Here is a 26,718-nt window from a genome sequence, read left to right as displayed (position 1 = left end):
GCGCTCATTTTCTTGGCAGGGATGGATTGGTGTGGCGGGCAGCCGGGTGGTGACAGGGGTGGGGCACTGGCAGCGCAGGACAAGTGGCCTTTGTGTGCTACTTTTTGGGAAGTGACGGGAGGGGAAGGGCAGGGAGGGAGGCTGCCAACAAAGGGTGCTTATACCCGCCTCCCTCACGCACATCACCCCCTCTCTTCAACCACTACAACTCATGCAGTGACCTCGTGCTGTCACAGGCAGATGAAGGGGTCTGTGTGTGTTTATGGCAGGTTGTGTGTGTGTAAGAGGGAGGAAAGTAGTAAATGAGTAATTCAGCCTCACTAAACCAGAAGTACAGACTCTGGCAGAGCGCCATATGAAAGGGAGGAAACTCCAGCAAGGAAAACAAAGTGTTGTTTGACCCAACGGCACATCTGTGCATTATGCCAAGCTTCTCCGTTACTCCACAGTCAGGCTACTGGCAGTCTGCCAAGGTTGTGTGTGTGGGTTCCTATTCATTTGTTGCCACATCCATGCAAGTGCATTCCTGTTGTGTCCATGTTTTCATGCAGATCTCACTTTGCCTTTGCAACTTGTGCCTCCACAAGAGGGCTTATTGCACACATGACTGCACACATTGCACATGATTAGGGTTGGGGGTTTGATGGCATTTTGTTGACTATGAATATACAAGCTTACTTACTTTTGCTCACTTGCTTGCTCCAAACACGTAAAACTACTGAAACTGACAGGATACTGTCAGCAACATTGTTTCACTAAAGTGTACTGTAGAGTGATGTCAAGGTTTTTCTTCCTTTTCTATCACAAATGATCTTTGGCCGAGCGCGGGTGCCAAATGCAGAGAGCACCTTAGCCAGACAACAGCCAAGTTTTAGTTAGCCTTTGGGTAACTTATTTGGAGAATTATCATCAGTTTGCTACAGCTGATAAAATCGACTACAAGCGACATTTGCCATTTGAAACCGCAGCAATCTGCATTCAGTGGTGAGTTATTATGAAAATCCTGCAACCTGAATGTTTTCTAGATTCCTATTTGCTCATAAAAACAGTTAACAATTGGATTTGTTTGCAAATTAAGCTATTTTTCAAGCCTGGAACTAAATCCGAAGTGGAACCGGCTATAAGAACCAAACCCTACACACAATTCCCACAGGCCACATATCCATATTATAACCCTGCTTGCTCCTCCGTTGGGCATGTTCCCCCCGCCCGCACACAACCTCCTCCTGTTTGACTGGCTGCCTGCGTTAACCAGTGGATGTGGGTCATGTTTCAGCACAGTACTCACGGTGGCACAGTAAATGGCCGTAACTGCTGCCGGTCAGCAGCAGCAGCAGCCCCCACCCACCCTTGTTGTCATGAAGGAGCCACCTGCAAACAGCAGCTTGGGGTTGCTAGGTAACCGGTGGCAGCAGATGATGATAGTATGGTGGAGGGCTTGTCTGGTCTCCCATTACCACTAAAGTGACTTCTGTTGCTTTTTTTTTAATCTTTTCTGTTCCTATTTTCTCATTCTTCCCTTTGTGACCACAACACAACTGCGTTTCCCTGTTCCCTTCTGGTCCCTCTTCGCCTCACGGAGGCAACATAACACCAGCAGCAGAGGCCAGTGGTAGGAAGAAACTCCCAGATCCCTTCCCCACATAATGGAAACTCTGGCCTCATCTCCCGGTGCGCCACTCTGCTACGTCCTGCTGCCAGACTCTGACTAAGTGTTGCTGGCTCAGGAACTGCAGCCTCCAGCCCGGGCCGAATTCGGGTTCCACAAGTATTCGTCTACAGGAATGATTAGAATTACAATGCGGATGACTGAGATTGAGCGATTGAGAATCAAAAGTCTGATCTCATAAATGCTAGTAGTCTACGTCGAGTGGTTTTAAGCCTCCTCCTTTTCATCGGAGACCTAGATTTCCAAAATAATTTTCATTGTGACCCAGTTCTCATTTTTGACGACTGTTGTGCGCTCTAATTGAGAAAAATGTTCTGTTTTTAGACGGTTAACTGAGCTCACCGCCTTTTATTACAGGGACTTAAAAAGATTTTAGTAACACAATATCTGGCAGTAATGGACACCAATTTTTTTACTAGAAATTCAAGGCCCATTTTGATCATCTTGAAACTTGTTTTTATGAAGTAGGGAGAATTAATTTAGAAATCTTTTTTTATTCCATGATACAGGCTATACATAGCTATCATGAAAGTATGATGCAAGGTCATACTTATTGTATCAAGGAAGCAGAGGTGTTTTCTGGTCATTAGGAGATCAGTGGGTTCACTTTGAGCTCTGGATACTTGTGACAGTGATTTGTTGAAGGGTTGATTTGTCACTGTGTTTTAACATTTCATAATCTATGCAATAAATTAATTGTATAGATGAATCGCTAATAAAGGAAATCATTAGTTGCAGCCCCTCATCTGACAGAGTATATCATTACACAGAGATGACCCAGCAGGGGGGGTGTATGTGTGTGCACATGTGTTACATGCATTTATTGCTTTGGCAGGTAAACCCACGACAGCAGCTACCTCCTTCAGTGAAAATGCATTTGTCCCAAATCACTCTCACACACACACACACACACACACACTCGCAGCCTGGCAACAGTTTAGTAACAAGCAGAGGAAGCGAGAACACAGAGGAAAGGAAATGAGAGGGATTAATTAATGGAGGAGAGTGAAATTAAGAGCACTCTGCCTCCTGCAGTTCTGACGTGACCACCCCCAACACTCCACAGCCCCCTGCCCTCAATGTGCACATTTGCTGACATTTGATGCACTGTATGTGAGTATATGTACTCCTCTAGTCTTTGCTCGTACGTGGCTCAGTTTGAATCACCGGGTGTGTGTTGTCAGACAGCCAGCGGCTGCTGTAGACCAGGCGGCAGTACAGGAGCCTGTGGAGAACATGGCAGACCTGCTGAACACCCTGTTTTATTTCTGCATGTTCCGCTGAATGGGCTGTTACAGCACTGTTGAGCGAGAGAGAGCTGAGAGATTGTTTGTCACAGTGGAGGTGAAAGTTTGTTTCCTTGCAATACAAGACAGTATCTGTTTTTGATATTTATTGGCGTGGGAAGACCTCAAAGAGAGTGTGTCCATGCAAAGGGTTAAATCCCAATCAAGATAAAAGAAAAACAAATTTAAAGGTGCAACTGGTAAAATTTAAAAGGTAATGTGATGATAAATTTGAGAAATCTATTGATAGCTTTATGGCATCAAAATCTTTTAATCATTAATGGTGAAGATAAATCCCAGAAAGCCTTTATTCGTCTGTTTGCAGGTCAAATAAATGTCTATGTGCACCTTGGACTTGAGTGAGTTTCTTTCAGCTTTTCACTCAGTCCACCCGCGATCAGCAGGTCAAAAACACCTTCAGATCCAGATTAAAACTGGGCTGAATTCGGTTGGAAAGTGAGAGTATTTTAAATATTTAGGTTATGTCTAACATTGCCATTATTGATGTTGAAACAATAATTACATGTGACCTAAATGTCTGAAACACACTCACTTTTAACCAGTTAGCCCAATTTGAAACTAGATGTATAGACTTTGTTGACCTGTAAATTGTGGATGAGATGAGTGAAAAGCTTAAAGAATATCACTCCCAACCTACATGATCATCTTCAGTAAAGGCAGTTGTATGTGCAAAAACAGACTGACACCACCATAGTATGATTTGTTTACAATATTAATGCAGGAGTTTTGCAGTTTTTGTCTATAATGCCGTGTTTTAAATTGCTACATGTTGCACATTTAAACGCATTTCGACAATTACAAACATTATTACAGACTATTCTAGTTGCACAACCCACAGGCATGCCGTCAAGCATCACCATGGAGAGAAAAGGTGATGAGGAGGGTGTCACGAATGCATCAGAAGCGGGTGTTGGTGGTAATGTGCAGCTGACAGACCCAGTGGTTCTGGTTAAGACTGGTATGATGTACATGCTGTCAGTTTACCACAGTGGGAGTGTTGCCTGTCACCTCCCTGCTTCCCCTGCCCGAATACATCATCTCCCCTCCATCAAAATCAGCAGAGTGAGAATCAATCTGTCACACAGGAGGACACACGCACACAAATACACACTCCGGCTCCTAGAAAGACAGAGCTAGCGGGAAGGAAAGAAAATGATAGAAAAGGAGGAGGAATGATACAGTAGTTTAGGTGAAAGGATGACAGAGAAAGGAGGGGCGGTGATTACTAAAAGACAGCTGAGGAATGATAGCGGGAGTGGGGAAGAATACGTGAAAATGGAGATAAAGGACGGAGGAGCAGATACATGGTGAGCAAACAGAGATACAGAGCCAGACATCGGCAGAATGGAGAAGCTGTCAGAAGATACTCTCATACAGGGAGAGATCTGGGAAAACGCAACGCTGCAGATGAAGTGGTGAAATGTAAAAGTGAGGAGAGCCGGTGAGAGGGAGATTGAAAGAGTAAGAGAGTGAAAGGTCAGAGAAGCAGAGAGAAACCCAGTGGATGATTCATGGAGTTCAGCCTGTCGAACTTCTGCCTGAGGGGTTTGACGTTGCCTGCCAGCCGCTCCTCTCCCCTACTGCCTCACCCACAGCTTCTCTCACCTGCACACCCACTGCTGTCTATAATCTGTATAAGCCAGTAACTAGTGGCTTAAATGAAGCAGGGAGAAGGTTACAGGTGTTCTGGGTATTTTCTGTGAGTCAAGGACACCCTTGCATGCAGCAAACCTCCAATGCTTAAATCGATATTACCTTTGAATCAAATGACTGTGTGATGTGAAAGAGGTTGCTTGTAGTGCTGAAATCAATCAACTCTGCAGCTCTACTGCCTGGGCTTTTTAGCCTTTTTTGAAGTCTGTGCAGGCTCTGATAAACCCGCTATACATCTCCTCCCCAGCACTAAATGGCAGCCATACTTAGCAACTAGCATGTGAAATTAGAACATCTAGCAGCTAAAGAGCCAGATATTCCTTCTCAGGTTTTGGTGGAAACCAAAGTAGAGATCAGAGGAAAGTAAATATTGGGCTCATTGGGTGGACAGAGGCACAACTCCAAATGAATGCTAATATTACGCTGGATGTGGGACTATCGTTACTGTGTATCAAGCAGCTTGTTTGGATGTTTTTCTGCCCCCTAGTGGGCAAAAATAAATAAATGCAGCTTTAAACTTAGAAAATCTGAGCGACATTGTGTCAAGTGTCATCTTAGTCAAATCCACATATCAAACTGTAAGGAAAGGATCATTTTTATTATTGATTAATCAGTGTATTAGTTTAATTCATGGATTAATTCATGGATTAATTGTTTAGACTACAACATGTCAGAAAACAGTGGGAAAAGCCAATTTCCATAAATCAGAACTCAAGGTGATGTCTTTTAAATTTTTTATTAATAGTCCAAAACCCAAGGATATTCCATTTATAATTATACAAAGCAGAGGAACTCATCATCATAATATTGATATTACGTAAGCATTGTTTGCTTTTTTTAATGGTTGTTTGGTTAATGACAAATTATTAATCAACTTATCAATTCAGCACTTGTATGCATGTGTGCATGTCTCATATGTGGTCAGGCATTAAGTGCACAAGTGCACTCTCACACCCTCACCAGTTTGTAATGGCCCTGGCCTCCACCGCCCAGCTGCCTCCATTAATATTCAATGTGCTGTCAGTTGCAGATGTGGCACAGACAGCCAAGTCGCCAGGGCTCACCTTTCCCACCATCATGTCACCCGTCTTGAGCAGGGAGTGTGATAAGTAGGCACGGAAGCGGTGGTGGTTGGTGGTTGGCTGTGGGTTAGGAGGAGGGGGGGCGGCCGTCCGTCTGTCTGTCAGGAGAGAAAACATGTCCACCGCCCTTTGCACTGCGAGTGTGAGGAGGATACAGCCGTTTGCGTCTCCGACCTCCACTCTCGGCGCAGATGCCAGCGGTGCCAAAAATAAAGTGCATTAAAGCTGGCAGCCTAGGCCTGTTAAGTGATCACCATGACAATAGGCGGATGGCATGGGGAGATGACACCTCCGCGCAATCCTCCTCCTGCCCTGAGAGGCTGCACTGCTGGACTGCTCGCTTTCTGTCAGCTGAGCTCTCTCTACGTCTCTCTCTCCTGTCGTTTATGTGCTCTCTCCTTTCATCCTCCTCTTCTTCTCTGATATGTCTCCCGGGAGCTCTTTAAGCTAACAGGCAGTGTTTAGTCTGTTTTTATGCCCGATCGTTTTACATTTTAATTTCACTCTCCTCTGTCTCGCTGTTTTTCCTACCTCCCCCTCCCACCTGTTTGTTTTCCCACCACGCCTTTCAGCCTGTTTTGTGCAATTGCCACACACAACTTTCACAATTTTAAATCTTCTAATCTCACCTTTATCTGCCCTAATCAGCCTCCTCTGCAGCTTTAATCCCACAGAGCATGTCCCTAATAAGCCCTCTTCCACCTCCCTTCTCCTTTCCCTTCCTCCACCCTGCTCCTTATCTCGACCCAAGAGCCTGACGTCATTGTAATCTTCGGGATAACTTTAAGAGCACACAGATGCACACATCTGCACTCACGCATGCACAGAGTGAGGTCACACGTTAGCATGCAGATGCAGATCTTAGCGGCAAACTAGAGGAGAGCAGGAAACCATTGGAAAAGAAGGTGATGTCATTAAATTGCACAGAAATATCCATGGGGATCTCTGGAGTGACTTTTGGCCTCTTTTCCCAACTCGTACAGATCCATAGCTGCTGACTGAGAATGAAGATCTTGACCTGTGTAGTGTTAGGGCGCTTGTACTCTGCCGGGAACAGTTGCTTTCCTTCTCAGGTCCATCCATCCGCTGGCTGGCGTCTGAGCGGCGTGCAACATGAATATTGATGCTCGCTTGTTAACATTGTATGAAGCAGGACGCATAATTGTCTGTCTTCTCAGTGCGACACGTCTTCTTCAGTGGGATGTGTGAGAAGGTCGGCCCACCGGGGAGCTCGGCTCTTCTCGAGTCTCTTCACTTTAAGTGAGAAAAGTGGTGAGGGGGAAGGAGAGAGAGTCAAGCGCAAGGAAAAACCAAAATTGCAACACACACTTGGTCAAGTGCACTGAAGTGCAGTTGTGAGTTGGCTGTGGGTTTGTTTCAGGCTTGTAGCGTTTTCTCTAACGCTCTCCATTTCAGTGATATTTGGCTTTTTTTAGGCTGGGCAGCAATAAAAACTTGTTTCTAAAGGTGTAGTTCGCAGTTTTTCTCTTTTTTTATTCTATTGCACAGCTGCAGGTTCCACTCACGCCAAGGCAAATGTAGGATCCTCTCCCTTGAACCGAGAAATGAGAACAACCAAAGTGTGCATGCATTAGTGTGCAGCTGTCATATGTACACGCAAGGGAATATATTCCTCTTCGTATGATAGAGTGCATGTGTGTGTGCAGCGCACCTGCATGCAGTATAAAGTGTGTTCTTATCCACTTCCATTTACGTATCTGTGTATGTGAGGGTTTCTGTATGCGATGTAAGTGTTTGGGAGCCATGAGATCGACAGGATTCCTGTAAGTGAGGCTGTGGTCTAATCCAGTCTTGAGTAGGCGCATTGATTTATTGAGCAACGCTTGGTAGTTCAGAGAAGCTTCCTGCTATATCCTAATCAGCACATGTGCATAAACAGACAAACACACACACACACACACACACACACACACACACACACACACACACACACACACTTTGTCTTTTATATTTCAAGGAAACAGGGAGAAATTGACTGCAGCTGGCAGGAGAGTGTCACTTTTTAGTCTAATGATTTGCACAGTGGGTGTATCTTCCAGTAAAACTTGTGTGTGTTTCTCCATTTGTTTTTCATTATGCATTTTTTTCATTTCTATGATTTTTTTTTTTTTTTGTAGTTCACCCAAATTATGAGACCAGGATGCATTTTATCACTCAAATCTAGTGTTGTCTAGCCTTGCAGTATTTTGGGGTATCGCTGATATCACTATGTGTTTTTTTTTTTTATTTATAAATATAGGGGTTCACAGTTTCAATGCTTTTAGCACCAGTGCACCATAAATTAAATCTCAGAATCTCAGGAAATTAAACTGAAACTATCAGCATGGTTAGACACATCTAGGGGTAAAATAAAATATGCTTTTTTTGTAGTGAACTAACCCTTTACAGCCTTAAAGGTCCAAGATAACAAACCACTATGGGTGGTAAGAGTCAAAACCTTAGTGCTGAGACATTAATGATTTAATGTCCATCCCTTCTCCATCTGTCTACAGGTATTCGGCCCCAAATCATGAACGGGCCAATGCATCCGCGCCCCCTGGTGGCGCTGCTGGATGGGCGCGACTGCACTGTGGAGATGCCCATCCTGAAAGACTTGGCTACTGTCGCCTTCTGCGACGCTCAGTCCACACAGGAGATACACGAGAAGGTAGAAAACGCTCACAACCACACACACACACACACACACACACACACACACACACACACACACCTCACTTCACTTTTGCCCACATCAGAGCAGCAAAAAGTTGCTAGAGAGATGGAGCCTGCCACTCACTCATGCCTGCCTCTTTCTTTTCCTATCACAACGCTGATATGTGAAGTGTGTTATATTAGCTCCATACGCACTTGCCAGTTAAAATATAGTGGCTTCATTATGATTTAATGTCACTTTGTGGCACTGAGTGCAATGCCTATATCAGTGCCATTGTTCTAATAGAGAGTCTTGTATGGCGGGGATGCAGTGTAATTACATTGGCTTGTAGAGGCTCTTTATTGCTTTTTATGCAGCGCCATGGCTGCAAAACAATATATGGCCACGGAGATGGGTATCACCGAAGTGCTATCTCTCCATCTGCAGACGGCGTGAGAGCCGCTACATCTTTCCTCTCGCTGTTTTTATGAAAATGGGACATATTAAAAACCAAGCATTTGCATAGAGATCAATTCAATCAAAGACCTTGGGCGGTGAAGAGAAGGGGGGAGCGGGGAGCTTTTTGTTTGTTTTAACACTGCCTTATCAGGAGAAACATGATTGTAATGTTCACCTCACCAGCATATTCAGCATTTCGCAGTAATAACTTGCAGTCTAGATACCCAGAGGGGTGGTGTAGATTGAAAATGTCCAATCTCTTCCTTCTGCGGCATGGACGCAGAGATACAGCACTGATAACTCACTTTCAGTATGATGTTGTCATGCCAGACACCAGCTGCTACACTCTTCTCCATCCACACCAGAAAATATAGAAACTCATGGGAAAGGCTTGTCAAGGGTGGTATATGGAAGTGGTCCGAGGTTATGTTGGGTCTTCCACCCGGTAATCCCTTATTTCTCGGGTGATAGGGGCATGATGAAACACATGGGCGAATGCTGATCAAGATCAAGTTACAATACCACTTCAGTGAGACTAAATCCTGCACACAGCACCTGCGCTCCAACATCAAGGTCGATGATCCCTAGTCTTTCTCACAGTCACATGTGGGTTGTAAAAGTTGGATGATAGCCCATATGGCATAGAGTCAACATTGGTCTTTTACATTGTACGCTGCCTGACTGTCCAATTGTGGTTTTAAGATCAGGGTTGTAGCTAGTTTATGTAAGCAAATGATCTATTGATGGGTTTTTTTGTCCATAAAATGTCACTTTAAATTGCTCCTTTTATCCAAACAACCCAGTCAATTTACAAGTATATAAAACAGAATAGCAGCAAATTGTCACATTTTAAAAAACAGGGATGATTAAATGTTTGGTATTTTTGCTTTAAACTATTATTTGATATTCAGAATTCTTGATTAACTTTCTGTTGTTGAGCTAACATGAACTACTTGGTTAAAATAATTGTGGAAAATATTGATTATTGGCTTTCTCACTGAGACTTAATGCTAGCTGGTATGGTAAATATGAAGCAACCGTAAGCAGCCGGTTAGCTTAAGTTAGCACGTTGACTGGAAACTGGCTATGACCTTAGCAACTGTGTCTAGCACTTAACCCTGTATTAAAAGCACAACCTTTCATTTTACACTGCAGGTGATTAAAAATAGTTATAATGTGTTAATTAGTGACTTTTAATGTTTTAAAATTAGATTTTTTTTAATTTTTGGACAGGGTAGCTGTTTCCCATGTTTCTAGTCTGTATTCTACGCTAGCTAAGCAGCTGCCAGTGTTTATTCTATTTGCATGAGAGTGGTCTCAATCTCATCTAACTCTCTACAGTAATAAAGCAAATAAGTGTATTTTACAACATGTCAAACAATTCTTATATTCCCTAGAGTATACAGCTGTTTTTATTATTTAAGCTTTACTTTGCTGTGTTAGCCTCATTCACACAAAGAATCTTTTTTTTCTTCCCCCTTTTACTCACTGCTTTACTGCTAAAGTCGATTAAAAAGAAGCAATCAATAAAAGATCATAGCTTTTTCTTTATAACATACTCCACATTATTGTGCGATGTTGTTCTGCAGTGTTTAATGGTTTTTTATGTATTGTTTAAGGCTGTTATCGTGGCTTTTAAGAAGTGCTAAATTGTAAAAAAAAAAAAAAAAAAAAAAAGAAAACAAGAAAAGAAAAAGCAACATTATGAAGAGCACATCTTCCCTGCCAGGTGGAGAAAGTCTGTTCTCAGCATTACAACCACGTCTCATTCCCCAACTACATTCATTCAGCTCACTAGTGGGATGACCTCATAGCCATACAATCCCTCACCAGTAAGCCATGGAGTCAAACACACGCACACAAACTGTACAGTAGGCTACGCGTATCACCAAGTTGACACAACTTTTCAACAATAATTTGTTGTCACTCAATGCTCACGCAGGCCAAAAGGGGGAGGCCTGGCTGATGTGTAAGAAAAGCCCAGGCATCAAAAATGATAGACATTAAAAGCAAGAAGGCTTTGGTTACAGTGGTGGGAGGGATGTAGATTAGGTCAGAGTTTCCATTAAAATCAGCTACATTTGTAGAGTAGATTTCCCCTCAAAAAAATCATTGCTCACGCTAAAAGATTCCAACTCGAGAAACAGCACTAGACCTTCAGGCTCAGCCCAGAGGGAGAGAAAAAGAGTGTGTAAGTGTGTGTGTAAGTGTGTGTTTGCGTTTTTTTAATGTGTGCCTTTTAACCTTGAACTAGTATCTGGAAGGCCTGCCCAGGACACTAATAAAAGCAGTATGGAAATTCAGAGCTAATCTGCTAATCACAGGAAAGCTAATGCAGTTTGGCTGGAGAGCTATTATTTAGGCGCTGACAGGGGCCGTGGCTGATACTGAAGGGGAATAGTTTAGATCCACATCAGACTGAATCATAGGCCAGGTCACCTTGTCCATGTCAAGTGGCAGAGGATTAGCGAATTCAGACATTTTCTTTTCTACCCTGAGGTGAATATTTGACTCAAGTACATCTTGTGATTTTCTACACCAAGAGGGGTTTTTCTTTTGATTGTTTTTTTTAGAAGGAAATCTAAAAAAAAACAAAAACAGTAAGATTTGAATTAAATTTAGAGGAAAGTTATGTCCTGAAGTAAAGAACAAGTGATTTTTATCTGTACTGCTTCGGATTCCACCATGCAGTTATTTATGAAGCACTGTATGTTGTAGCAAATCATTCTTAAACTTTGACATGTAGGAATGCTTTCTTCTCGAGATTACTTGATTTGTCCGGGTCCATTTCTGCCTAAACAGATTGGATTAGTTGGATATGAATTCAATTTAAAACAGAATTACGTGCTGTTTCTTGTTTCGGCTACATTTTATGGTGGCTGACATTATTGAGGCAGTGCTGAGATCACGCATTTGGCTTGGAGAAACACTTTCAGGTCCTCACTTTGCCAACTTGTAGCCGCAATACATCTAAAGCTTGCTCAAGTGACGTTGGATTTATTTACACAGCCCACAATTGCAAGTTTGTCTCAGAGGGTTTTACAATCCATACAATCGATCACATTATTAACTCTTAGACCCTCATTCATTTACATACGGAAAAATGTGAAGATACCACTCTTCCAGGACGGATAGGCATGCGATTGCTGTGGCGAGTAAAGACCTAATAAAATGATAATCTTTTTTGTGAATAGGTATGTTTTGATCCTGGTCTTGATCTCACTCAAGATACATTTTACTGCCAGATGTAATAGGTTCATTTTTATTCTTTATTTCCTTGACCCCTACCACATGCTATCATACTTTAAGGTTTATCTTGCGATCAGCAGCTGCCTTGACCTCTCTGTCCAGTCAACTGCCCAGACCCTTTGTCCATAAACACCCTCGGGGTCTGAGTGCAATTGTGATGACCATGCAGCCCCTCTGACACAATAAAATGACTTGTTCCACTTCAGCAAGTCTGTTAAAGGAGGTCTGTGTCAATGCTCCTGGTGACCATGTGATGTCTGTAGTTCCCCCTTTCTGTGAAATCTTAAATGTTTTCTTAAGCGTCCGAGGTCATGGCAGACAAGGTTTTCACGGCTCCTCTGGAAGGAATGTGATCTTGTGATTGTCATGAGTTCTTATGAACTCAAATGGACTAATAGCCATGTTGCATGAATGAATGCACAACAGCAACAACAACAAAGCAGATTAATGAATGAAATGCTGTAATTGAGAAAAAAAAAAAGAGTTTAATTCAGTCAACATTTTATTTATGTGCGTGTCTGCAGGTGCTCAATGAGGCAGTGGGGGCCATGATGTACCACACCATCACCCTGACCAGAGAGGACCTGGAAAAGTTCAAAGCTCTACGCATCATCATCCGCATCGGCAGCGGCTACGACAATATCGACATCAAGGCTGCTGGAGAGCTGGGTAACAAGATAGTTACTGCTAAAACATAACCAGTATCAAGTCATAACCAGTAATTCATAGTGTAGTAGAATGGTAGAAATGGTATTGCGTCTACTGCTGTAGGTGTGTTTTTCTGTTCTCTTTCCATGTATGCGTCTGTTTAATGATTTTTAGTTTTTCATGTCTGGGCGAGGTATTAGTAGACTTGCGTTGCTTTGAAGTTTACCTTATCTCATGCAGTATGGATTTTTTCATGGTGAGTAGTGTGGATTGGTGTCTGCTCATTTGATCGTTTGTTTGTTCATTAAACACATGTGATACCTCGGGCACCAGTAATCAGATTTAGGTGAATCTTGAAGGGAAATTCATCACGCCATTGCGATCCGGCACGTAGAAAATTATAGTGATTGGCAAAGGGGGACACTGGATCACACAGTTGATAGTGATTTTGCCTAAAGGGGGACTGCTTCATGTTTACTGTTTCCTCATTTTTTTTTTTTTTTTTTACTGTATAGATTTTCAGAACGGTATCAAAGACTGAATTAAAGAGTCAGATGAAGGGTGGACATCCCACTGTGAGCCAGAATGTTCAAAGAGACAGAAAGGGAAAGACACACAGAGAGAGAGAAGGGAGTTCAGTCTTCTCTCTGAACCACCACCCAGGCTTATATCAGCAGGCTGGTGGCTCAAACAGCCCTTACAGTTGACAAAGCTGCCATTTCCCTGCCAATGCGAGATACTGTGTCTAACTGCCACCCACTCACTGAAGGCGCTCTGCCTCGCAACGCAGGAGTCAAAAGCTATCGTGCCTGGAGAAGGCGGCGCTGATATGGCGGCTGTTCTCGGGGAGAAGAAAAGGGGGCATTGATTGAGCGGGCTCTGGCTATTTTTTGCTGTCCAGAGACGGCTGTGCTGCTTCTCTGAGATACAGAGTGGGATGAGGACATTAGAGGAGAACGAGGGCAGGCAGAAGTGCTTAAGTGTCGATAATGGAAATCTTTGTGTTGTTGGAGGATAGGCAAGGTAATACCACAAGGTCAGGGGTTTGAATTCCCTGCCGGCAACAAAATTATTCTACTGGAGGAGATCTTGACAGAAAGTGTCTAAAACTTGCTTTATTGAGCAGCTAACTTTAGATAGAATAGGGCTCTGCCATAATTTATTCAATAAACCTTATCTTGACTTTCAGTGGGATCATATTATGATGATATGATCAATATAGTGTGATTGAACAAAATTCTGTCGCCTTGATTAGAGATTCTAGGCCAACAGCAATTTAAAATAACCCCAATTCGTTATTCAAGTTTTTGTTTCATATGTGTTGCAACTTTTAGAGCTACTTTTGGATATGTAGTTTTGCATACATTTGCCAAGCGATGATACATATTTTATAATTATGATTTTTTTTTGGTCGAGATTAATTTACTGTTTTGCCTCGTGTGTGCATGTTCTTTCTTTAGGCATCGCTGTGTGTAACATCCCCTCAGCAGCTGTGGAGGAGACAGCAGACTCCACTCTGTGCCACATCCTCAACCTTTACCGGCGAAACACCTGGCTCTACCAGGCTCTCCGGGAGGGCACGCGGGTCCAGAGTGTGGAGCAGATCCGCGAGGTGGCATCAGGCGCTGCCCGCATCCGTGGCGAAACTCTAGGCCTCATCGGCTTCGGTTAGTTTATTTAGGTTTATTTTTGTTATTTAGTCCTCTTTGTGTTTAGTTTCCTCCTCCAGCTTTTTACCTTTCCTCTTATTTCTGTTGTTTCTCTCCCTTTCCTTGCCCTGGCTTTTGTTTTTTCATATCCTCTTACCGCGCAATGTGCCTTCTGTTTTCCTGCCCTGATAAGGTTATTTTTCTCCCTCTGCCCGTCCCACAGATTATCTCAAGGTTGTCTGTTTCGCCTCCCTCCGGGCTGGCTTCCTTTTCTCTGCCACACTGTTCTCTCATCCCACCGCTCTAACGCTCACCATTATATCTCCATTATTCTCCCTTCTTCTGTTTTCGACTCTTCCTCTCTGCCACTGTGGTCCCTCGACACCTTGCCCTGCCATAATCAGGCCCCTCATGGCCGACTGGATTCCGCCTGTGTGTGTCTGTTACAGTGCGTTTCCCTTCCCTGCACCTGTTTTAATGCTGATTGTGTGTGTTTGTGCGTCAGTCTGCCCTGTCTCAACATCAGTGGGCTGACAGAAGCTCTGTCTTCTCACAAGCCTTTCCAGAGTGCCACCTTATCTCTGTGTCCACATACACTCCCCTCACACACACAAACACACAACCTCCGCCCCCCTACAGGTCGTAGACAGCCTCCTAGACTTAATGTGCACAAACAGCAGGTCCTGGCACAGGGAGAAATCCCTCTCTCTCTCGCTCTCTCACCCAGTCCACCCACCTCCAGCCTCCTCTCAGTCTTTCTGGCTCAAGCCGTCTCCAAAACAATGTCCATTGTCAGCAGGAGGTTGGGGAGAGCAAAGGCCTCCTGGTGTGTTTGTTTGTAGGCCTCTGCTGTACAGATACAGCCAGCTGCACAACTCTGCAGGCTGCACACACACAGAATGAAGAACACCTCTGGGTCTGGGGTGACAATAAACTCAGGAGCACTTTAAGTACCAGCCATACCAACCTTTTAGGCCTTTACACTTTTAAAATAACTGTTGGGCTACTTAAGAATTCATTCATTTGTAATTGTATTGATTTGACTTCACTCCTAGCATTAGTTTTACACCCACCAAAAATGGTACTATCAATGAGATTATCTCTTACCTTCAGAAATAACAGTTAAGTTTAATTTCATTTTCTGCATATTTCTGTATAAATGATCACAGAATGATATTTTAAATGATGATGGTTTTATCTGGGGAAAGCCAGATATCAGGTTCAAGGGGGGATTCATGGGATACATTATGAGCAAAACAAAATTCAAATTGAACCTGATATTTATAAGGTGTAACAAATGTAGGTGACCTAATGTATTTTGTTTTTATTTTCATAGTTAATCCATATGAATAAAATGAAATGCCAGTTTCAGTTTTTCATACTGTGACATATATCAATAATATCTTAATTAATATCATTACTGATTTTAACCATATTGCCAAGCTATAGTAGCTGTATAGTTCAAGTGAAATCCACAGCACAAGCAACCAACAATTGTTTGACTGCCAGCTGCACACAATAACACGGAATGGGTTTTTTTTATTTTTTTTTTACAAAAGCACCATTCTTTCCTTAATGTTGGCCTTGACCAGTCCCTGCTACCTCTGCCGCATTGCCACCGGGTTGGTTGAGTTGATTTAAAAAAAAAATCTTTTGGCCTCACATTTTATTGTTGTCCTTCGACTGTGGATAAATGAGCAATACAAAGCAGAAGACTGCAGCTGAGAGTTGAGAGTGAGGGGTCGAAATGCTCAGATCTACCTGAGAATATTCTCTCTTTTAGTTGCATTGATTGGTGTGGGAAGGGAGGGAGGGAGGCTTAGGAACACAGAAAGGAGACAAACTGTTAATGATTAACAGCAGTGTATACCAGTGTATCTCTCTATATTAAAGGAAGAATCCATGCAAAAACAGACATTTTCTAATAGGTTCTAGTGCAGCTGCAGCACAGCAGAATTGGGAATATTTTCAGATAAGAAAAAAATCAACTGTAAACAGACTTTATTGTAAATCCCTAAATATCAAAGAGATACCGTTTCTCTGTAAAGCCAACAATTTTCCAACAGTGACACAGGCAGAAAATCGTTGTAGAATAAACAGAGATGCCAATTTCGACATCCCCCCCAGCAGCCTCAGTAAATCAGATTGCACTGCAGCCACAAGACAACCTGGTCTGTTTCAAACTGACTGGAAAAACCCATTCCCCTGCTGCTGCTGCTGCTGCTGCTGCTGCTGCTGCTGCTGCTGTCTGTATCAGTCTTTCAACCTGCACGTATAATCAGGAGCTGAATGCAACAGGTTCTTGCTTGTGCCCTGTGCATTGTCAAAGGAATTAGAGGGAATAAAGTAAGTGAAGCAGAAGTACACAGGGCTAATTGAGAAAAAGTGAATACAATGTGAAAGATGTATCACTTTGGAGCGGTTGCTTTTTTTTTTACTGTAATTGAAGCAGCTGTATAAAAAAAGAAAATATGAAAAAAAATGGTCTGAGTGATGGCTTAAGTATTACAAGGCTGTTGTCACTGAGTCTTTATGCTGCCATCTTTTATTGGCTGAGATTGAAAGAGATGAAAAAAGAGAGAATGATTCTCCTCGACAGTGGAGCCTAAGAGCATGACATAATGCTCCATCACAAAGAGAGGATCTTGAGAGTGTAAAGGACCTTATCGATCCTTTGCACGAGCAACAACATCCAACTCTCTCCGTCACACTCTCTCTCTCTCTCTCAGCTGCATCGACTCTCAGCCTACACAACAAATGGCTGTGAGAGACGGAGGGGAGAGGCTGATATACTACAGATTCACTTTCTGATTCACCGTCTCGCAGCCTCGACTAGAAACCAGTTGCCTGCATTGTCCTTTTTTTTAGTGCAGAATTATTCCTCCATCATGACTCCATCACTTATCCCTCATTAATCCTTTTCTTTCTAACGACAAATTTCTTTTTTATCTCTTACAGACACCACGAACGATCTCTCTGCTTCCTTAATATGATATCACTTATGTTAAAAGAGGATGAGCAGATCCATTATTCAAGTGTAAACCAGTGGAATATTAAAGAAAGGCTGTTTGATTTGATAGAAGGGACAGAAGTTAAATTAAAAACTTGATGAGATCACCAATAAAGATTCACATTTTTTAGGATGTTAAACTGTATATTATAGTGTCATGTTCATGATCATTGTGTATTTAACAGAAATGATGTCTACTGCATTTAGTAGTGCTCATTATGATGCGTTTACAGCCCTTTACTTCCTGTAATTTTAGTTTTAAACAAACTGAAGATGATATTGGTTTTGCAGTCATTTTAAGTCACTCTACTAGGCAAATATGTACCGATGTGTTGCCTCAAAAACACTGAACTCAAGGAATGATTTTACTTGAATTATATATTCATTTTTGGTTTTTGGTTTAAGGTTTTTGGATGCTTCTTTATCTGGATGAACTTTGGATGATCAGAAATAATATCAATCACTGGGCTGAATCGTGGCAAGAAATCATTTGACTTGTCTAAATTTAGAATAAATGCAGTTTGTGAGATTAGTTGAGCGAGAATCTTTGCACAAGATGAAGGACAGACTAAATACTTAAAATGTCAGTGTGTAATATAAATGCCTCTCTGCTCCTGTCTTTGACTGTGCACATAAATATATATATAATTCTGTGTGTGTCCTCAGGTCGTTCGGGCCAGGCAGTGGCAGTGCGGGCCAAGGTTTTCGGCTTCAACGTCATCTTCTACGACCCTTACCTGCAGGACGGCCTGGAGCGCTCGCTGGGCGTCCAGCGCGTCTACACCCTGCAGGACCTGCTCTACCAGAGCGACTGCGTCTCCCTGCACTGCAACCTGAACGAACACAACCACCACCTCATCAACGACTTCACCATCAAACAGGTACATTAGTAAAACGCACACACACACACACACGGATGCGTCACCCAGACAGAGCCGAACATCCCATTGAACAGCTGTGACCTGACCTGGGCTTAATGCAGTGCTATCTAGCAGGTAGACACGCAGCGCTGCTGGTGTATTATTACTCTGTCAGCCTGGAGGCTGTCCTAAAGAGCATTATAGTCGGTAGAAGGAGAGAGAAGAGAGAAAAAAAGAAGAGAAGAAACGGCAGCAGCCTTCCTGCCTGCACATTCCCTGCTCTTTATCTTAAGCTCCACCAAAGCTGGACACAAATTCATTCCTTTGCTCTGTCAAATGCAATTAGCGCCAGCCCACGGCTACAGCAAATATATCGACTAGGCTGCACAGCAGGGGGCTGAGAGCACTGCGAGGGGAAAGTGCTGTTCTCTGAGTCAATAACTGCTCTCCGAGGCGCCGCCTGGGGTGACACCTGCAGGGGAGCCGGGGAACTGCACAGTCCGAAGAAGCGTCTCCTCTCAGTCGATATCTCCCCATGTTGCCACTCACTGTTTTCTGCCTTTGTCTTGTCTCTCGTGTGCCCTTCTTACTGTTACTGAAGTGGGTGTAGGGTAATAGTCTAACCTAGTTAACTCTGTTTTTTCCAAAGCTTAAGATTCTCAGCTGCCTCTTGAGTGCCGCAATGAAAGAACACTTTCCTCTCCTTCCTCACCCAAAATCTTGGCAGTCGCTCTCAGCTTCTAAAGTGGAAACGTGTGTGTGTGTGTGTGTGTGCGTGTTTGTGTGTTTCTGTGTGTGTCAAAACCACCAAGGCCTAATAAAAGACTGCCTGCCAGCGTAAAGGCTTTTCATGCCCCTGGATTTCAGCTTTTGTCAAGATTAAGGGATTACTTTCTTCTGAGCATATTCATTTGATTTTTTTTTTTCTTCCTCCCTCTTACACTTTTTGTTGTGCCTTTTTTTTTCCTCCCCCCACAAGCAGTAAGGGGTGGTGGCGCTGCCTCATCTTTCAGCTCATCCCTCATACTTCATTTCATCTCTTGGTTTTGGATAAAGACTGTTCTCTATTCCACATCTGACAGTATTTTTCCCAGGTGCTGTCTGTCTCCTAGATCTTTCAGGTGTCAGGCACAACAAAGGTGTCACCCATTTATTTCTTCTTCTCAGTTCCTGTCATGTGTAATATGTTTTAAGACCCTCAAATGCAGACATCCAATCCAGATGGATGTTCCTCTTAAGATCAAACAGATTCATTTGACTGCCAGGCTGACAGACACATAAAAACACACACACATATCTGCTCATTTGTCTGTAAATAACTGGCTATATCGCTGTTGCTTTGCATTGATTTGTTTGTATGTGTGTTTTTTTGTGCCCTTGCAGATGCGTCAGGGTGCGTTCCTGGTCAATACCGCACGGGGAGGCCTGGTGGATGAGAAGGCCCTGGCCCAGGCGTTGAAGGAGGGCAGGATACGTGGAGCCGCCTTGGACGTTCACGAGACGGAGCCCTTCACGTAAGTGTAGTCACACACACACACACACACGCACACGCACACACACACACAAAAAAATCCCTCTAACAGTCAGAGAGACGAACGCTTCACTTAGAGAAACAGATACAGACAAGGAAATAGATGGGTGTGCAGGAAGGGAAAGAAAGCAACAAATTACACAGACAAAGAGACAGAGAACCTTAAACAGCTGATGAGACAGTCAGACAGAAACAATGGAAGACATGACGAGTTAAAGAGACCTCATACTCCTCCTAAAAGGCTCCTTCAGGGCCCTGCAGGTAATGGAATTCAGGAGATGGAGAGCATGCTTTATACCCATCAGAGGGAACTAAATACAGTTAAAGGCGCAGGTGGATGGCTGAGTGAGGAGAGGCGCAACAAAGAGTGTATCCTTTCCTTCTTTAAGCTGTGCAAGCCCAATGACTCACTTATATCAGGACACATTTGTAAAGAAAATGTGCTTAAAATCAGCTAAATGCTTCAAATTTAAACTTCCAACTCCTCTAATATGTATAATTTACCAAGATTGCTGTAGATCATCTTCAGTAACTTACATTTATATTGAAAAAGTATTACATTTAAGGCCATAACAAGCTAATAAGTCAGACTGGAAATGCTACTGTAAACATTTAGTCATTTGGCGTAGACAATATTTATCTTTACCGCCAAAACATTGCCATTGTCCCCTTAATCTTGTTGTCCCGTCACTGCATTGCAGCTTTGAGATACAGTCTCCATTTCTATTTCCACGCCTCTTAGTTTTCCACCTTTCTAAGAACCATGTTCCTCATCTCAGGGGGTAACTGGTGTTGATGTGTTGTTCACGGATCAGGGGCAGTTAGGGAGGTTTGGAGGCTGCTTGTTTCTGGCCGGCTGCTCGGCTGACTGGCTCCTCGAGAAGACCGAAACTCAGCCCGATGGAGCTGGAACTCATGCTCCACTGACCCGATATGTCAACAGGGGAGTGTTTCATAACACCGGCCTTCCATCCCATGCGACACAACACTGATTCAGGGCGCTGTTTAGGCATTACACTTCGCACACGCACACACACGCACACATACACAGACAGGTCAGGTGTTACAAGGGTAGAAGAAGCGGAGGAGATGGAGTTGGAGCTGATTTGTTTTTCAGTGCCACACGAGCGAGCAGAGACGAGAGAAAGGAAGTTTTGGGAAAGGAGGAAGAAGGGTTGGGCCGTGTGTGAATAACAGTATCTGACATATTCTCCCATCGGCCATGTTTCCAGACAAATTGTACACAAACATTTGACGTTTTAGAAAAAAAATTTAATATTGCAATATGAAACGAGTTGATGCACATGAATGGGCTTTCTGATTGCCCCAATAATGAATAACATCTGCCATATTTGATACTCTCACACAAAGCAGAAAACAAAGAAATGCCCATGGCAATAATTTAATGCACCAACCTGCACTGGCCATGAAAAAAATATAAGCAGTGATAGCACTACATGAACAGATAATATCTCAGTTTCAGAACTTCCAATGCGACAGTTACAGTTACAAATGTAACTAGTTTAAATAACTGTTTGTTCATTTTTAACCACTGTCAAACAATTGTCATATAACACCATCCTGTGAGCATAACAGGCTTTAAGATCCTCTTCAGATATGCAATAAGACATATAAAAATACATATAATTTGAATAATCATTTGTGTCAGATATAGTTTTTCCAGAAGAAAATTTCAATTAACTATTTAAAAATCCACAATTTATTAATATTGAATATGTTTTTCATTTCACATATTTTAGTGCTGGACACACAGTCACCAAATGTAAGGTGAATACTGGACCACGATTGGCTTCCAAAGTAGTTAGGATGTAACAGAATCTTTCACCAAACTCATTCATCATTCTGCACAATGAATGTCGATTTAATGGAGGGGGACTTTAAAAACCCTTTTGTGATCAGAGGACAGAATGTACATCTCTAAACACAGCTTTTCCCTCAGTGTCCCTCACCAGCTACTTCTCTTTTGTCTTCATTTGTCTTCTTTTCTTCCCCTCTGTGTCTCCAGTTTTGCTCAGGGCCCGCTGAAAGACGCTCCGAACCTGATCTGCACACCGCACACAGCCTGGTACAGTGAGCAGGCCTCTCTGGAGATGAGGGAGGCGGCCGCCACCGAGATCCGAAGAGCCATCACCGGTACGCGCAAATCTGACAAACGCAACATTAAATCCTTCACCTACCTTCCACTGCTTTATAATTAGACTCACTAACCAACCTTCCCCCAACCCCCACCCCCTCTGCCTCAGTCTGCTATGTGACCTGTTGCACGTCTTTTCTTTCCCAGATGTCACATTTCCACTTCAATAGGCCCTGGGCAGACTTTATTAAATCTGGACCTCTTAATAGATGTCATCATTAGCTCCCCGACGCAGAACAGAGCCCAGGGGTTGGCCCACCAGAAAACATCCTGATTGTTAAATGATCTTAATTTGCATTCGTGTACCCAAGCCTCAGACGTTTGTCAGTCTGAACTCATTAACACTTTGGCGTCGTGTGGTCACTCGTCCCCCTCATAACAAGTCACGGCCTCCATACAGTGTCGGATTGATGCCGGTGTGCTGTGCTTCTTTTTAACTCTGTGTGTGTGCTCGTGTGACAGGCCGTATCCCAGACAGCCTAAGAAACTGCGTCAACAAGGAGTTCTTCGTCACCACGGCACCATGGGCGGTTATGGATCAACCGGGCGTTCACCCTGAGCTCAACGGCGCCGCCTACAGGTAGGGACTGAAAGTGCAGATGGCTAGCAAATGTCCCTCTTGCTATTTCAGAAGAATATTTTAAAAGCTGCCCTGCATTTAAAAAAATAGAAACATGTTTAGGATCGTATTTTGATATGTTAGTAAAATGTATTAATGTATTCTATAACCCTGTAGCACCTATGTTTTAATATATTTCTTAACTTCCAAATGAGAGGATTCATGATAGATTAATGATAGAATGGTTTTAAAAGTTTCTTTCGTTACGTTAATGAGGAAATTCTTACACTGCCATGTCTATTCCATTTGTTACCTCTATATTCACTGTTTTAAAAGAATTTACTCCTCTGCTATAGATCCTAGTGCCCTGTCCCCTTACAAATTTTTCTCTGTAGTAGTAGAAAGGTAACTCTCTGCCCATATTGTCCCACTGTGGACCCTTCCTGATCTCAGTATGTCCGCCTCCATGTGCTTCTTTCACGCAGCCATCTGAACCAAACTCTTCCAGCCGTAACAACCGGTGTCCCCCAAGACAAAATTAATGCCTAGATCAGGAGCAGGTAAATACAACCATCCGGGCCAACAGCCTTTTGTTTGGAGGTCCCGGATAAGACCCTCTCACCTGAGCTCACCTGCTGTGTGTCACCTCTATAACCCCCCCCTTCCTCCCACCCACCCAGTACTCACCCGTTTGACTGAACACAGAGTAGAGATGGATGGCAGCGAATGTGGGGTTTTTGAGTGTCCCAGTAAGCATGACATAAAGCCATTCAGATGCAGTTTCATGGATGGGGTCATGCTTTGTGGTTTCCTTCTTATGGGGTTCTTTTGGGCAAGTTCTGTAGGAGTCTCTGAACTGTATCGTCCTTTTCCCCCCTTTCTGGTTGAATGGTGCCCCCGACAGTGTGATCTTTTCCTCACAGTTTTTATTATAATATAACGGCTCTTTTCCACAAAATAGTCCCAGGAACTAAATCAGTCCCTTTTGTGCTTCCACCCCATCCCAAGAACCATAAAGATTAGGCAAATTTTATACTGATAAAGGATTAAAAAAAGATTAAATCTTAACTTGAGATACAGTTTTTTAGTTCTGAAAGAGTAATTTACCAAGTAAAAAAAATGTCAAATATTCAATGGCCTCAGCTTCTTAAATCTGAGGATTTGCTGCTTTTCTCTTGTTTTAGATCATGTGGGCGGAATAGCTTAGAATTATGAATTGTTGGTCCGACAAATCAAGCAATTTGAAGTTGCCATCCTTGGCTCGTAAACAGTCCATTTCTGACATTTAAACATACACCTGTGTGCAAAATTCCAGGATCTGCTGAGTGTACAAACCATATTGGAACAGTTAGCATAGCAATAAACAATTGTCATTATTGATTAAATCAGCAGATTATTTTCTCAATTAATTGTTCAGTCAATTGTTAAAAAAATGTATGTTAAAAAAACAACAAGCCAAAGATTTTTAAGTTACTGTCATAGAAGTCTTAAAAAAAGAAAATATTCACATTTGGGAAGCTGATACCAGTATATCTTTATTTTTTTCTAGAATAAAATGATAGTATATCTCTAAACAATCAAAGTGCTACCTTAAAAGCAGGATCTTTTTTTCAGTAGGTTGAAATACGGCAAAAAAGTTACCTGAAAAAGTTCCTGTGGCAGAAAAGAGCCAACGTAGTATCACTAGACATAACCTCTGACCTTCCCCCCCTTTCCCCCAGATACCCGCCGGGTGTAGTTGGAGTGGCTCCGGGTGGCATTCCGGGGGCGTTAGAGGGCATGGTGCCAGGTGGGGTGCCCATCGCCCACACCCTGCCCTCTGGTACACACCCCTCCCAGGCCCCGTCGCCCAACCAGCCCTCCAAACACGGCGAGACCAGAGAGCACCTCACCGAGCAATAGCAGCAGAAGGGATACGAACAGCAACATCTCATCTCGACCCGTCGACACTCAGAACCAACCAATCACAAAGCAACCGACCAACTGGGACCAAGAGACAGTGAAACAACACAAGCGGCTGCCTGTTCAATCAGTCAGCAACTGGGAACAAAAGAAGTGTTCCGGGGGAATTTGTACTTTTAACGTTATAGTTTTTACTCTCTGTCTCTTTGGGCTCAGTACCGACTTTACTCTTTGATGATTTTTTTTTTTTGTTTTTTTTTTTCTTCTTCGGGACATGCCTATGATTGTGGACACAGAGTCCAGTGTTTTTAGCGCTCCGGGATTACCCGATGAGACTCTGTCCAGCCCCCCCCAACTTACAACTCAGAGCTCATGGGAAACGTAGGCCCACATCTCAACCCACCAACGGGCGAACAAGAGAAAAAACTTTGGCTAACATGTGCTACTGGACCTTACCCTCCCCACCCAAACTCCCTCCTGACCCCCTCCCCCCGCCTCTCCTCCACCCAGCTCCAAGCCTCCTTATGTAACTAATGTGTGTTGTTTAGGCCCCTCATTATGCCTCAGAAGAGAATTATTAATTTTTTCTTTCAATCTTTAGTGTGAATGAACTAAAATGGATTATTGACTTATATATATTTATCATTCGTCAAATAAAAAGGAAAAGATTGCTCATCAGTTATAGTAATCTAGAGTGGGTTTTAACCCTTTCCTGGCAATAATACATTCAGTATGACGGCTGTCACAGTTGCAGTTACAGGATTTCGCCACATGAGGGCACTTCGACACAGTGTGAGGGATTTCTTCTGCCGCCTGTGACCATTGAAAACCACAAGTTGCTCCAATATATTTTGAGTGATTATTTTTGTAAGCTGTCAGCAGTAAACACTACACAAACATTCACTTTATACATTGATTGTAGCTGAATTTTGAAGTTATATGGATTTAGAGGGAGCTGCCAGCTAAGTATTGAACTTTTTCTCTTTAGTTATTACGAGTTGGTGATGTGTCCGTGTGACTGTGATATGTGAAGAAGGAAACATTTTTTATAACCATAAAAAAAAAGAATAATGATAATGAAGTTTGTGTGACTGCATCCGACTCTTCTGTTGACAAACGGACATTTTCTGATGACAGCCAATGGACGACCGATCTCATCTTGGTGGCAGCAGCATACAGATTGTGACCCCCCTCTCCCCCCTTCGCTTCTTTGAGCACATTTCACACTGAAGACAGGAAAGGGTTAAAGCAAACTTCATTTCTTAATGACTCAGGAAAACACTTTTTTGAAGATATTGTTTATTCCCAGAATTTTGTCTTTGAGGAAAAAAAAAAAAAGATAAGACTAATATCTGGTTAGTCTGGATATTTTCTCTCCTCCCTCATCCTCTCCATTGTGGTATTTTTATATACAAGGCGCATCCCATGTTTTTTGGTGTTAAAGAGTTTTGAAGAGTCCTGTTAGATTTGTATTGCCTAGTTAAATGTTCCTATAACCATAGTCCTATGTGATCCACCCTCTCTCTTCTCTCCTTCTTATATTTTCTTTGTTCTATTGAAGGCCAGGTTCTTTGGGGCATCCTGTACTCTGTAAGAGCAATAGCAGAAACTCCTACTTAGTGTCCCAACAATAGCAGAAGAGGCAGCCAGCAGTATGTTTTTGTTTTTAGTGTGAGTATTTGTATTTGTTTCTTGTACAAGGTGAACATTTAGCATTCAGTGCAGTTCAAATAAAAGATACGATTCTGAGAACCAGCTGTCTGTACCAACACTTTTTGTCCTGTTATGTTATATTAGCAGAGCAGTGCGTTCATTTTCTGACGCTACCTTCCTTTCCTGTAATCTTACGTGATGTGTCATCCTTAAAGTTTTATCTTTAACCATAGGGCGGCGCCAGAGTAAAAACAACGCCTGATAAAAATAAATGTGACAGCAATAAACCCATAAAAATAAGCCAAATTGAAGCTAAAAGTAAAAAATGTGAGCTCTCAGGGGTAAACAGTAATCTTGCTAGGCTGTTTGATACCATTACAGCTTTCTTACAATGGAGAGAGCAGCTCTGTGTTGCTGTTTTGAATCACAGGATGCTCCCAAGAGGGTGATGACAGAAATACAAATGTGTGACTTTGGCCTAATTCTTCCAAAAGCACCATGTATCTGTAGCTCTTTTCAAAACAGGCTTCAACTTCGCACTTCAGAGGGATCCTTCCTGCTGTGATATGGACTATATTTAGACGGTGTGAGCTTTATTGACTGGGTCCTTGTGTGTGATCAACCATCGAACGTGTGTGTGTGTGTGTGTGTGTGTGTGTGTGTGTGTGTGGTGTGTGTG

At 42.8% G+C, this 26,718-nt stretch overlaps 1 protein-coding gene across 8 annotated transcripts in view; it reads left to right on the top strand.

Moving 5' to 3' along the window:
* LOC127373791 (C-terminal-binding protein 2) overlaps window positions 1–26,138 on the top strand; it is a 94,262-nt gene extending 68,124 nt beyond the window's left edge. For 6 of the 8 annotated variants that reach the window (XM_051418552.1, XM_051418551.1, XM_051418553.1 and 3 more), the window contains 8 exons: window positions 8,225–8,379; window positions 12,597–12,741; window positions 14,181–14,387; window positions 18,046–18,260; window positions 19,623–19,753; window positions 21,797–21,924; window positions 22,388–22,505; window positions 24,206–26,138. In XM_051418552.1, the coding sequence (XP_051274512.1) occupies window positions 8,225–8,379; window positions 12,597–12,741; window positions 14,181–14,387; window positions 18,046–18,260; window positions 19,623–19,753; window positions 21,797–21,924; window positions 22,388–22,505; window positions 24,206–24,386 (1,280 nt within the window). In that variant the 3' untranslated portion in view covers window positions 24,387–26,138. Of the gene's footprint in view, window positions 1–8,224; window positions 8,380–12,596; window positions 12,742–14,180; window positions 14,388–18,045; window positions 18,261–19,622; window positions 19,754–21,796; window positions 21,925–22,387; window positions 22,506–22,969; window positions 23,045–24,205 lie in introns of all 8 variants that reach the window. The other 2 variants (XM_051418556.1, XM_051418550.1) reach the window with 1 other exon arrangement.
* Window positions 26,139–26,718: the final 580 nt, after the last annotated feature.

The sequence above is a fragment of the Dicentrarchus labrax genome, unplaced genomic scaffold, assembly GCF_905237075.1.
Source record: "Dicentrarchus labrax unplaced genomic scaffold, dlabrax2021, whole genome shotgun sequence".
Classification (NCBI taxonomy): Eukaryota; Metazoa; Chordata; class Actinopteri; family Moronidae; genus Dicentrarchus; species Dicentrarchus labrax.
The sequence above is the reverse complement of the archived record's forward strand: the minus strand, read 5'-3'. Positions and strand labels throughout refer to the sequence as shown.